Below are 13,883 nucleotides of genomic sequence, written 5' to 3' on the forward strand. Positions count from 1 at the left end.
ATTAAATTTTCAGGATGAAGCACTCTGATTATGATACCTAAAATGGTATCTCCACACTTGGACACTTGCTTATCATTCTGCAAATGTGGAGTTGAACAATGGAGCTACTTAGTACACATTACACAAGAGCCTTCTTCGAAAAGGAAGAGAGAATTAATCATCTGGAACATTTTCCTTTCAGACCAACTGCATGTGTCTTCACTAAAAACCGAGGCCGGCTCTTCTGCAGCCGTGACAGCGCAGCATGCTTCTACATACACAGAGCTGTCCAAGCGTCTATAATTCTCCTGGGACCTGGGCTAATAATGACGCTGTTAATACCAAGTCCTGCTGCCAAGTTTTTAAAACGTGAAGTAAACAAGATACGGCTGCAGAGCAGAGTTTAGAGGATTCTGAAAGGCCGTATGCACACATAAAAATCGATAGGCAACTAGCTAGACTGCAAGCATCAGGCCTTAAGAAGTACAGTAATGGGACATTCGCGTGACCTGAGATAAAGGCAGAGACATTCCGAACAGCCGGGTGGCCAGGCGGAGGGTGGGAAGTGGAGCTTGCGATGAACTCCCGAGTTCTACTTTAGGGGGAAATGAACCCTCACTTACCTAGGTGATGGCGGCAAACTTGCGCATAAAGTTTGAGTCTGGAATGATTGTCATTCTCCTCGCTGCTCCACGGTTGGCTAAACCACTCACTCACAAGCTCGTCGGTCAGCTTCTGGGCCACCGTCTTGCCCACACGCATGATCCCGTCCCGCAGCACTTTGCAGATGGGCTTGTGCTGCCCGAGCCTACACATCTGACACCAGCACAAGACTCATTTACAACGGGAACGTTCCTCTGCTCAGCACACACTAGCAGTCTGGGACAGTTTTGGTTTTTTCTCTTTTCCTTTATGGGGGCAAGGGAGCTCCCAAGCAGTGCTCGGGGGTTAGGGACTCACTCCTGGCTACTCGGTCAACAAAACTGACTGGCTTCATGCACTGATCCAGCAGAGCCAAGGATGAAGTTTGGGTACTTGCCCACGGGGAAAACATGCACCCCTGACCTATGGGGTATCTTCCCACCCCAATGGGGGCAATTCTTGTGTGTGCGAAAAAATAAACAGTTTATATCGCTCACTGCAGCTCCTTGGTACAGTAAAAAATACTGCATATAATCAATATGTTTATTTTGGGCTTGGGGACAGAAGCAGGGCGATTGCCTTTTTAGAAATAGCCCACATCAGGAGGGCGGAGCCAGGGGAAACGGCAGGAGCCCCCACTCTCCAACCAGAGTCCAACTCCTCTGGGCAAAAAAGGGCCAAGGACGCCCCTCTTGGGCAGATCTGTGGCTGGCAGCCCCTGATGCTGAGTGAGGGGATTTACCATGCATATGGATATATTTTGGTTGCTTTGGCATTACCACATGCAATGAGACACTGTTAGCTGCTCATTCTGGTAACTGGAGTGTGTCCTGCACCTGCTGTCCCCAGGAAAGCTGCGAGGGTCCTGCTACAGAAACCGTGTCTTCGCTGCAGAGGGAAGACCGCTAAGCACTGCCTGAATGCTAATGGTCAGAGAAAGAATGAACCAGACTCCTGCCAACTAAAGCTGACGGAGACATATGTCCACTAAGGCCTCTTAAGTAATCTCACTCATAATGTTTTCCCATAAGGTAACATTAAACTTTTATGGGCCATCTGTTACGTTGTTACAGGCTTTTGGAGATCACCAATAGCAGGGACCACTGAAGCAGAGGCTATGCGGACCACTTTCAGAAGTAACTATTTACAATGAGATGCTAGGAGATTACACAGGTGACCGTGGCAGAGAACTGATACAATAATACTGTAAGAAGTGAGCCATTTCATTTGTTTGGCACTCAGCTGACACACCGAAGATTTACCAAGCCCTACAAACACTCGCCAGTGACGTGCTCCTTAGCAGGTGTGTGTCACCGCCAGTGGCCAGGCTCGTCTCTTACCTGTCTTCCTTACATCATTATGGTTATTACTAGGGTTGAGAGATCTTTCCATCCTCTCAGAGGTTCTGTAACTTATGCTGAGGCTTCATTCAAGGGACCAAATGACTTTAGGGGTTCTTAGATATGTTTCCTGTGTTCAGGTAATTCTGATTTAGAACTATTACACATCCATGCAGTAGGTGTTGACTAGAAATGACTGAATCCATGAGTGTCCCCTCAATAGTTTAGCCATTAGCTTGCTCTTATGTTTTGTCTGGGAGCCACATCCAGCTGTGCTCAGGGCTTTCTCTTGGCTCTGCACTCAGGGATCACTCCTGGTGGACTCAGGGGACCATGTGGGATGCTGGGGATGGAACCCATGTACATGGCCATGTACACGGCAAGAGCCTCACCTGCTGTACGACTGCTGCAGCCGGCCAGGTGTGCCTGTGCTGCCGGAGCCTCACCACCTCACAGCAACACGTACGTTTACTGCATTATGCTTACTGAAGCATTTGAAAATAGCGAAAGCTCTGTTACAGAGTATTCCTAAAATTCAATTTGGCAATTTAAACATTTTCTTAATGCTTATGACTGTTAAAGAATTCTAACACTTGGGGCCGGAGTGATAGCACAGCGGGTAGGGCGTTTGCCTTGCACGCGGCCGACCTGGGTTCGATCCCTGGCATCCCATATGGTCCCCCAAGCACCGCCAGGAGTAATTCCTGAGTGAAAAGCCAGGAGTAATCCCTGAGCATCGCTGGGTGTGACCCAAAAAGCAAAACAAACAAACAAAAAAGAATTCTAACACTTGACAAATACTAATTTCATTTACTCTCACCAAATACAAGGAGTATACAGATACAAAGAATTCAGCAATTACACACTTTGGTGAAAGAAATCTGGCACTCTTCAAAACTAGGCATGAGGGGATGAAATGATAGCACACCGGGTAGGGCGTTTGCCTTGCACGCGGTTGACCTGGGTTCGATTCCCAGCATCCCATATGTTCCCTGAGCACTGCCAGGAGTCAGCCCTGTGCACCATAAGGTGTGACCCAAAAAAGAAAAAAAAAAGGGGGCATATTCAAAGAAAATCTGAATTTATACCCAAAATATATAAAATTATCTGTCTTACATTATTGTGGCTATTATCAACGAAAATTTTATTATGGTGAATATAGTATTAATAAAAACATAACAGATGTGACTCATTAAACTAATTTTTTGACTCAAACACTTAAAGGTACATGTTTAAGGAACTTTCCCTGTCTCCACCTTTGCCTTTGTATGTAAAGCTCGTCTCTGAATAGTCATCTTCCCTTGGTGAATAGTATTTTTACTCGTCATTGTTCTTATTTTTTAGTCATTTTTATTTTGGTTTGGGGCCACAGATGGCCGTGTTGGGAGCTACTCTCCAATGTGCTCAGAGGACCCTGCAGCACTGAAGATTAAACCAGGGGCTTCCACATGTAAACTTGAGCAATATTTTTAAACTTAAGTAAAATATGGGGGCAAAACAGCTGACAGGATTTTAAATTGTGTTTTCAGGTTGGCAGAGAATCCATACGAAAATAAAAAATATGAACCCAAAGTGGGAATGCAACTTTCAGGAAAAAAAATTACCTATTTGCAAATTTTCTTAAATTTGCAAACTATCTGAAGACAGTTTAATCTATAAAATCCAGGCAATAACCACAACCTGACAAGCATGTCTGAAAACCCATCTGAAGTCTTCTAGCATCTTTCTCACCTCATAAACAGCGCTCAAGTCCCTGAAGAAAGTTTTGGCTCCTTCGAGCAAGGCCTCGTTTTCTGGACACACCACAATGTAGGCAACGTCCCGGTGGCCCCCGTATGGGTCCAACAGCAGCCGCTCCCAAAACGGCAAGGAGAACGGGGAGATGGTGAGGAAGTCCTTGTCGTAGCCCACCAGCAGGGTGGGGATAGGCAGCGGCTCAGGAGATTCTTCAGAACCTGGAACAACACCGCGCTTTAGAGGGGGGCTTGGAAATCCACGGACTACGCCGGGACCATTCAGAATGGACGGTCGGCATAGGGAATTTTGCTGGAGGCTGACAGTGATGCTCCCAGACTGTTCTTCCTGCAGACCCTCAAGTTAAAGAGCCCCCGGTGAAGAACCTTATTTAAACGAGACAGAACATGCTGATAAAGATGCTCTAGGATTGAGTGGGCAGACCAGACTGCAACAGGGAAAGATCCTTCCCCGAACAGCACTGCCTTCGCCCCTCTTAAGATAAGCGTATAATCCCGACTCTGAAGCCGCTGCCAGAAGCGGCCCAGAAATCCACCCAGAGGAAATGTGACGAGGACCAGAGAGGTGAGAAGGGAAGAAATACTCTACGGAGGGGTCTGCTCGTTGGCTCAGATGATGCCAAGGTTGCTTAGGAAACTGACATTGCTGGAGGAAAGCTGGGACTGTAAAAGTGTCACCCAGCCACGCTGCAAGGAACAGACAGGTGACCTGACACAGCGCCCTACCGTAGGTGCCCCGGCCTGCCATCTTGTGGAACTGCTGCCAGGTGAGTGGTCCCTGCACGTGCTGGATGTTCTCCCAGGTCCTGCCCGTGCGCTTCTTCTGGATGGCATCTTGGAGAAAGGGCTGCAGGGACAGGAGCATGCGGACCACGTCCTGGGAGGAGAGCATGCTGATGTCGAGCACTGTAACGGGAAGGAACGGGAGTCAGCAGGGCTCGGCGTGCAACTCTCCCCATGTTATTCCGAGCCTCGGTTATCGCCCCTGACAGAAAGGTCGCTGGCAAAGGAGCCGATTCTACAACACCTGACTTAAGAGGACAGCTCTAAATTGGGTTAACTCTCCGCTTCCCAAAGTGGATGATGATGCTGCCCTGGCCTGGGGGGTGTGCTGGAATGATCCAGGGGGATGGAGGGGGGCAATTCTGGAGGATGCTTTCTATTTGTTTGCATTAAATAGAGATTGCTAGGAGGTGGTTTGTTTTATTTATTTATTTTTTTGGTCTGAAAGGTAGCAGCAGTAGAACAACTAAGTCTGGGAACCTCTGGGTTAAATAATCTGGAATTTATTGGTGGAATTAACGAAAGGGAAAACAGGTTATTCCAGAAAAGAGTTTAGCTGTAGAAATGATTTAAAGTGAAAAGGGTAAATAGGTTTGACTTTTTAAAAATTGTACAAACCTGTCTTGAAGGTTTCTCTTTTCATAAGAGAGTTGCAAAAATTTACTTATAAATATTGATGATTTGATTATATGATGAGCAGGGGAAAGGAACTTAAAACTTAAATAGAAGCTTTTAAAAGCATACTTAAGGTACAATAATATCTTCACCATATGCAAAACACGTGAGGAGAAGAGACGAGAGCAGCAATAGGACATGGGGAAACATCCAAAACTAGGACTGTACGTACAGAGCGAGGGGAGCCGGCATTTCAGAGCCCTTGTTCCCTCTGTAGCACGGCATGTTCTTAATCTAGGATCCGAAAATCTTCTGAAACTCTTAGCAAAACTAGGCATGCATACATGCATGAACATATGCGTCTTTTTCCCTAGAGGAGAAGGTTCATAATGCTCATCCAATTCTCCAACAAAGGACCTGAAGAGCTAATTAAGTTCAGGATGATCAGTTATGAATCCACACAGCTGGGTTCCTGGAGGCCTTGCTCTTACTTTTCTAGTTGATTAGGAAAGGGGCAAGAATGGGAATAGGAGATTTATCTACCAGGGTGCTCTGTGGGTTCTTAAGATACTGTTAATAAGTCCCTTAATCAAAGCAGGTAGAAAATATAAATATATATATATATAATGGAAGGAATCTCTCAGAAGTTGCATGTAAAATCTGAATTTCCAGCTTCTCTTGAAAACTGTGAGACCTGGAAACCAGCCCCGGACTCACCCAGAACTGGGAGCAGCTGTCTCTTCAGCCATCTCTCCACAGCCCACCCCACTGCCAGTCTAAGCGAGAGCTGTTAATCAGCTTGATCTTTAAGGGGACCTACATTTTTTAATTTATTAAAGAGAAACAGTAGAGCACTTCTACCCATTGCTCTGTAGAAGCATTCAGAGTTCGTGTGCCCTGTCTTCCAGCGCACACAAAACAGAAAGCTAACTGTGGAAGCGTACATGTAGGACATCGCTTTTTGCAAATCCGGCTCCTGCATCCTTCATTTATATGATTGTCTGCTCTCTGCGTTTGAGACCCACACCTCCCCTGCAATGAAAGGTGCTACTTCTCATATTCAAAGGTGAAAACACTAATCGACCCACAGGCTGCTTTTGAGTCTAAAGGCCATTATCTACTAAATGGAGCCACCAAGACAATCACGCACAGTTCTTTAGAGAGAAAGACTATACTTTCTTTAATTCCTAAATCCCTGCAGAAAGCGTTAATTAAAGGCCTGCTAAGTATAAGACAGTGTGATTGTATCCAAGCAATTGCAAAAGTGAGTCCAATCCTTGAATACTTTGGATACCAGAAAGTCACTCTGCCTGCCATTCTCTACCCTGCTGATGCCTGGCTGTCAATAAGACGTTTCGGACTCCAGACAGCTGTCCGGAAGCAGGGCCCCGCCAGCCTGCCCTGCTGCCACTATCCATAGAAACAGTTTTCTGCTATGGTAGAATTCATGTTTCTAGATCTAACCTAAAAGTTCAGTTAATTTATTTTTTTCACCCTTCTCTTCCTTGAAATGAGTTCTGCGAAGTTCCCTTCTGGACGCTCTCCGGGTCTCCCTCCTCAGAGAGCGGCTGTGGTACCCTGTCCGGGCAGGTGCCTGCTCATGACGGGGCATGGTGGCACTACCCGGGGACCTCAAAAGGCATCTCTCTCGGGCCCAAAATCTAATCAATGAACTTCCTCACAGTCCCACCCTTCCTCTGGTACATGGAGCACTGAAAGGCCCCGCCGTCCAGGTGGGCAGCCAGACATGGGTGCTGTGAGGAACACACGTTCTCACTCCCCTCGAGTTCATCCCATGACGGAGCCTGGCGGTGCCACTTCCTCAGACTGCCCTTGGACGCGTCTGCATCTTTCCCCACTCCTCTGCGGGACACGAAGCCACGCCCTGCTTTCCCTCAGGGCTCCTCTAAGTGGCGCACCAGCTTCTGCTTTCTGACCCACACAAACACGAGAGCAAAGCGCTGCAGACAACCGTCCAACGTCCGCTCAAGTGTTCCGCATGAAGACCAGCTGCCAGCAGGTTTTCAAAATGCTCCCGGGTAACCTCGGCCCTCTGGTCTCTGCGTTTCTTTCCGTTCCTTGAAGGCCATAAAGCTCCATGCCACCCCGGCCTTCACACTTGCGGACACAACTCTGTAGACCCGCTCCCTCACTCCCCAGCGAGTATGGAAGCGCTCTCAGATTTCAAACGTTACTTCTTCAAGGAGTCTTTCTTGCCATCTGGCTAGGGTGCCCTTCCTAACCCCTGCTTTCACGACTTATAATGGATTGATATACTTATTATTTTGTTACTATTCTATTCATGTTATTTTTTTTTTGAATTATTTTACTGATGTCATTTTCTGAAACAAACTAAAAAGACTGTGAGAGCAGGTGGCTTGTATCTTTCGGTCACCGTTTAATCCCCCAGGCTGAGCCGCCATATAGTAATTAAAGAGGAAAAGAATAGCAAGTTGCTCAGGACCCAGAGCTCATCACTGAGAAGCATTAGTCAGAGAGACCTCTGCATTCCAGAAGAGCCGTGATGTCCCAGCAACACAATGATAAAATCTGAAAGCTATTAATGGGACTTCTGAATATCAGAAATCACAAAGAGAAAATAATCAAACGATTCCCTATCTAGTACAATTATGCTGCAACGGGGTACAAGCTTCAATGGGAGAATTATACGAAAACTTGATCTCCAACAATGGATTGTAATACTCAAAGGAGTGCATATTACCCATGTACATACACACACCTGACAACCGTACTACTCAGCACTACTTGGCAGCGCACATTACAGATTTCTACACACGAGAGCTTTTCATTCTTAACAAAAACCTACTGTTTCCAAATGTACGTGTGTGTGTTGGGGGGGAGGGGGTGTGGGCACAACAGTTCCCAGGAGCCCTAGGGGGCCGTTCCAGCACTGCTTGGGCCCAGGGGAGCGGCACTCCCCTAGCCCAGGGAGCAGTGCTGCTGGGGTTCAGGCCTCCAGGGTCACACCTGGGAATGCTGAGGGGTGGGGGTGGGGGGCTCTAAGACTGCACCTGACAACGCTCAGGGGACCAGCTGTTGCTGGGGGCGTGTCCCTTGCCTTCATCCATCCTATCTCTTTATATTCCGAACATATCTGTCTATGGAAAGCTTCCGCAGTCTATCAGCAGAGCTCTCAATCCAGTTTAAAAAAAAAAGAAATGGTGAAGCACTTTGGCCATCAAACAGAGTAAGGGAAGCCTGCAAGTCATCATCACACTGAATTAATTCCCAAAGCCAACTTGTACTGAGACGCCTACCGTTGCTGTGAGGCCAAGCGTGCACGGTGGCGCTTCTCACCAGAGCTTCGTCCACCTTCCCACCTGTGGGATTATCCACGTACTGCCGGCCTTGTTCCAAGGCATTAAAGCATTCCGTCCAGTAATCGTTATTATCGGCTTGCACCCGGTCGTAACTCCAGCTGACACAAGGAAGCGTTTGGCGGCTGTTGGAGGCAATGTAGTCCAGGAAGCTGAGGGAAGCGAAGGGTTGTGTGTGCTGACTCTGGAGGAGGAGGAGAAGGCTTATAGGTGGCTCCTGGGACTTCCTGGCTCCCTCCGTCTGAGGAAGGAAGGTAGTTTGACACATCATTAAGCGCCTCTCCGCAGCCTGACCGATATCGGAATTCTTCCCAAAAATATCCAACTCATCTTCCAGGAAGAGTCCCGAATTATAGCCGAGCTTCCGATTCATGATCGCACTAAACCCACAGGTACAGCGGTACTGGTCTTCATTGGAAGAATCCGGGATGTAAAGTCCCACATCTGCCCCTTTGATGTTCATGTTGCAAGCACAGATGCAGCAGCTGTCAAAGTTCCTGTCTTTAAAGATGTTCATCACGGAGTCGGAGAGGATCAGGGTGACGTAGAGACTGTGGGCTTCCGGGATGGGCTGCATGGTGGCCGGCTCCACAGAATTAAGGGGCCGTGTGGTAGAGGGGGTGGAGGCTGGTGACCCCTGATCAGTGCTGTCGTATTTAACAGACCCTTGACCACTGGCAGTGCCGCCCCCTCGGGGAGTTCTTGGGGTCCTGGGGGTTCGTGGTGTGGGGACAGAGAAGCGAGGGGTCGCTGGGGATGGCAACACTCCTGCTCCACTGTTGCTGGCTGGGGCCGCACTGTTGAGCGTCACGGGCGTGCTCATCTGTGGCGTGTTCAGATAGTCCGGGTCTGCGAGGCTCCCAACGCTAGGCACGTTACTGCAACAGACAAGCAACCAAGTAAGGACAAGGCAGGTCCCAGGGGCCAGAATCCACACACGGCATCTGGCCGCACGCTGGCAGGACCGAGCGGTCATAGGGGGCAGGGGGGAGTCCCACTGGGTATTTCCGATTGTCTCCTTTAAAAAAAAAAATTCAAGGAGCCAGGGTAGTGCGTGGAGAAGCAAAGCCAGGAAGACAATTTTGCCTAAAGCACTTTCCTTCCACCTATTCTACATTTGGGGCTTCAGCTTTTGAGGGTAGGTTTACAATTTTTTTTTTTTTTTACAAGAAAAACATGATGCTAGGTTTGGTCAAAGTAACTCTGTAAAATTATTAAGTACTAAATAGAACTTTAACACTTCCGCTTAGACGCTAAATTAAGGGAGGGGATAAAAGAATAAAATTTCCATCTGACTTCAATTACGTTTTAGTCAATTTTTTTTTGAAACTGAAAAGTGTACTAGTGTACTTGTTCTCTGAGGCTATAATCTGCACATAATTCTAAAGCACCTATACTCAAATGAATATGGAAATTTATAATTCTTCTAATTCTCAAAATGCAGTCCTATTTAGAACTGCATTTTTATGGTAGTGAGTGACCACCGGAAAATTCCATTTTGTGAAGCTCATTGGCTAAAAGTACAATTAATACTATTATTTCGTATACTGCATAGTATTAACCAGGTGAAGCACACACGTAATATATCACAGCTTCCAAACTTCTAACAGATTTCTTGGGGCAGGGGGGTTGTGGGCAATTCTAGTATTTTTTTTTTCCAACCTATTGTGCATTGTAATAAACCAAGTATTATTATACAGGTATTTATACAAGTCTTCTTAGTTCCAATAATACAAGTAGTTCTAGTTTGGAGAGACTCATCATACTGTGTTATCTATTTCCCAAAGGCAGGGTCTTCACAATAGTGCCTATGATGTCCTCCTGGTTCATTATTGTATAATTTTTTTCTTAATATACTCTTCCTAATAGTACATGTTAAACATTACAAGATCATTTTTCCACTTAGAAGTATCAAAAAATATAGACTAAAATTCTTAAGATTCTTTTGATATCTATTAATACCGTGTTCTTCCATAGATACATTCACTTATAATTTGAAGAAAGAATTCATAAAGTAATGGATCCTCAAATAATTTCCTTATGGTTTTTAAATCAGCTGTGCCTACACTACCAGCTTGATAATCTACATTAGGCACTGTAAAGTAATTTTAAATCTGAGACATGGTGGTATCTTTCAGCAGATTAAAAAATGATCCAGAAACCTTAGCAGTCATTGTTATCTCTGAGACCAAAATCACAAGTGAATAATAACAATTTTTATTTGAACTGGATGCTTTAAAGTCTTTCTATTCAACAAAGCCCTGAAATCACTCCACAGTTCAGATCAGAAAAGGAACTGTGACAACTAAATGAAAATCCAAATAGTTTAATTGCTCTCTGGGAAGTAAGAATAGCTGACCTGGCATAATAAACTGATTTTTTTTAACTCAATAAGGTATGAATTAAATTATTAGCCCTAGACCAGGTGTTGGATATTCAACAGTGAAAACCCAAAAGAGAAGCCAGTCCACAGCAGGGGAAGGAGACGCTAATAACTGAGCAGAGGGCGCAGGCCCGACAAAGGAGGTGCAGGACGTCACACGGTCTAGGACAGTGATTCTCAACCGTTAGCCCCCAGGCTGGGCTCTGTCCTCAGGGGCACTGCAGCGGGAAAACTGCTCTAGAACTACGCTGCCAGGATGTATGGGGCCCTGGGTCTGATCCCCAGCACCAATAAAAATAAAACATCCAAAGGCAATAAAATAGGGCCATGGAGCTAGCTCAAAGGGGTCGTGTATATATTCCGTAGGCTGGTGGCCAAGGGTCACTGCCAGGAGCAAGCCCAAACACTAGGCTGGGAATGGCCCCTGAGCACTGCTGGATGTGCCTCAAAACAAACCAAAAAAATCTTTTTTGATTTAGTGAAATACATTCACTTGAAAAAAACCTAAAATCTCAGCCTTGGTCTCAACAAGCCACATTTCAAGTGATCCACAGCTGCAAGGTGAGTGCAGCAGCTGCCTGGGGGACAGATACAGAATGCTGCCTTTATCATAGAAAGCCCTATTAACAATGCCAAATTAGAATACACGGAAGCTCTGGGATAGCAAATGATAGATTCCGTAGGTCTAAAACACGATGTGATTATTATTTAAATTCTTGTACAGCAATTTGCAAGAGCCTGTGCATAATACGAGATAAACTGTGAAACGGGATCCTGAAGCTGATGCATCACTTCACGTGGGGCTACTGAGCGCTGTGTGCTTAGCTGCACTGTGCCCGCCCCTGAGAAAGCAAACTCGCATACAAATGAAGAGCCGCAGCAGAAAACGAGCTGGGCGCTCAGCTGACAGCCCAGAAACTTCTGAGGAATGGATGTGGCTGGGGAGATGCTATTTCCACAGAACTCTGACAATTGTTATCTGGAACCTTTCAAAAATTTTGTGTGGGAAGCGGAGCAATGCCAATCACATCTTTCAAAAGGGAGCATTCATGGGACTGGAGTGACAGTACAGCAGGTAGGGCGCATGCCTTGCATGTGGCTAACCTGGCCTCAATCCCCAGCACTCCTGAGATCCCCTGAACCCCGTCAGGAGTGATCCCTGAGTACAGACCCAGGAGTAAGCCCTGAGCATCACTGAGTGTGGACCCAAAATTTTAAAAAGGCAGTAGGTCGGGGAAAGGTGGAAATTCAGGTTAAATGGTCATTTGAGGTCATGGAGAAAACAAAAAGACAAGAATCTGGGCCCTAAGAAACTATGCCTGCCCTTCCCAAATCTCAGGCCCTTTGCTAAAATTACTTCTGTCACAGTTTTTCAGCCCGTCTACGACATTATCATTGATTTCATGAAGTTTTTATGTAATGTCATAGAAGTATTCCAGCCATGACTGAATATGAACCAGGAACTTCTTATCTGCAATTCTAATTAAACTGTCAAACTTAAAAAAGGCGACTGAAAAGTCCGGCTCTCCAATCTCCCACACACCTGCCTGACAACCTGCTGCCTGTCCCTTAGCAGAGGGCGCCGGTCACCGAAGACCCCGCTCACCGCCCCGCAAAGGGACACTGAACGCGTGCAACGCCGAACGTTCAGCTTTCTCCTGCCCCTGCTACCTGGTCCCAGCAGAAATCCGAGTGTGGCCTTTTATTTCATAGGATTCTAATCCTTTATTAAGAACTCATTAACTCGAGGGAACACTGGTACTATCATCTTGCTCTAAGTAGTAGCGGAGGGTGGGGGAGAAGTATGAAAGATGGCCAAGCTATGATAAATATTTTCTTTCCTTTCCTTCCTCCCTCCCACATCCCTCACCAATCTGTTGGGGCTTATATGACGTGTGTCAATAACAGAGACAAGATCTATGTTGATTATTTTATAGTAAGATGCCTGAAGTAAACATATTTAAAGCCACTGAGTATGTGAAACAAAGCTCCTACCCCAAAGTACTACCAATAACTACCTCAAGTTTGATTCTGTGGATGATACTAACTTTATACTGAATGAACATGAACATTATGGTTTTCTATAGCCCCCTCGCCCCCCCAAAAAAATACCCTTAACTTTTCCACGTATATGAAACTTAGTGACATTTTCATCACAATGTTCATTAAAACCATGAAAGTCTGGCCAATAAAGAATAGTTTCACACGAAAGGCTACTGTGAATGAATAGCTAAGATAAAAGTAACACGACACAGGGCAAAGCAACGCGCCACAACTCTACGTACTTGTAGCCGTCTCTGATGAAAGAGGCCGCAGGTGGCAAGGGCAGGTGTTCGATTTTTGGAGGAACTGCCCAGGAAGGCCGAAACAGACAGGCATCGGGCATCTTCAGAGGTAGCAGGCACTGGCTCGGCAACATCTTCAGTGGAGCAAACATGGAGGATCCCATGAGAGGTTGAAAAGTTGGGACTTTGTGCACGTATGAAAAGTCCTGTGACCACAAAGGAGGAATGGCAACGTTACTGGTCACGCAAGACAAACCACAAACACGACCACACTGCAAATCAAAATTCCTCTCTGCTGATCAGCAGAAAACTACTGCTGATTTTTAAAAAGTAACCCAAAGGTGCCATCATTAACTGAAGAAGCAATGCACCTTCCAACCCAATTTAAAGGGTCTCCGAAACTTAAGTCCGCACTGCACACGGATACTACTATTTGAAAGACACATGCGGGTCCACTAGAAATCCATACCACTTGGCCCATTTCTACTGGCAATTACCTTTATTTCCTCTGGCTTGGGACTTCCTAGTCCATCTTCCACTTCCATTCTGAATTCGGTGAGCTGGGTTGAAACCATACTGACCATGGGGCTCTCCATCATCCCCAACGCTGTCACCGTCTCGGAGCTGACCCCATCTTTGTAGCTCATCACGGGGGAGAAAGCAGGATGCTGTTCCAAAGAAGGCGGGGTGGGGAACATCCTTTGCAGGTCTGCAACTGCTAAAGACAGAAAACAAAAGACGACACATGACTTCTAAGAGACAGG

At 46.3% G+C, this 13,883-nt stretch overlaps 1 protein-coding gene across 3 annotated transcripts in view; it reads right to left on the reverse strand.

Annotated features, from left to right (window-relative positions):
- The window catches only part of MED13L (mediator complex subunit 13L), a 282,240-nt gene that overhangs the window by 21,408 nt on the left and 246,949 nt on the right, over positions 1 to 13,883 (reverse strand). For 2 of the 3 annotated variants that reach the window (XR_008631414.1, XM_055147000.1), the window contains exons 15-20: positions 13,617 to 13,837; positions 13,120 to 13,325; positions 8,392 to 9,329; positions 4,442 to 4,621; positions 3,693 to 3,916; positions 603 to 795 (exon numbers count right to left, since the gene is read on the reverse strand). Coding sequence is in view for 2 of the 3 variants with exons in the window: in XM_055147000.1 (XP_055002975.1) it covers positions 603 to 795; positions 3,693 to 3,916; positions 4,442 to 4,621; positions 8,392 to 9,329; positions 13,120 to 13,325; positions 13,617 to 13,837 (1,962 nt within the window). In the remaining variant the exon portion in view is untranslated. The remainder of the gene's footprint in view (positions 1 to 602; positions 796 to 3,692; positions 3,917 to 4,441; positions 4,622 to 8,391; positions 9,330 to 13,119; positions 13,326 to 13,616; positions 13,838 to 13,883) is intronic. The other variant, XM_055147001.1, reaches the window with a different exon arrangement.

This window comes from Sorex araneus, chromosome 9 (assembly GCF_027595985.1).
Source record: "Sorex araneus isolate mSorAra2 chromosome 9, mSorAra2.pri, whole genome shotgun sequence".
NCBI classification, from domain to species: domain Eukaryota; kingdom Metazoa; phylum Chordata; class Mammalia; order Eulipotyphla; family Soricidae; genus Sorex; species Sorex araneus.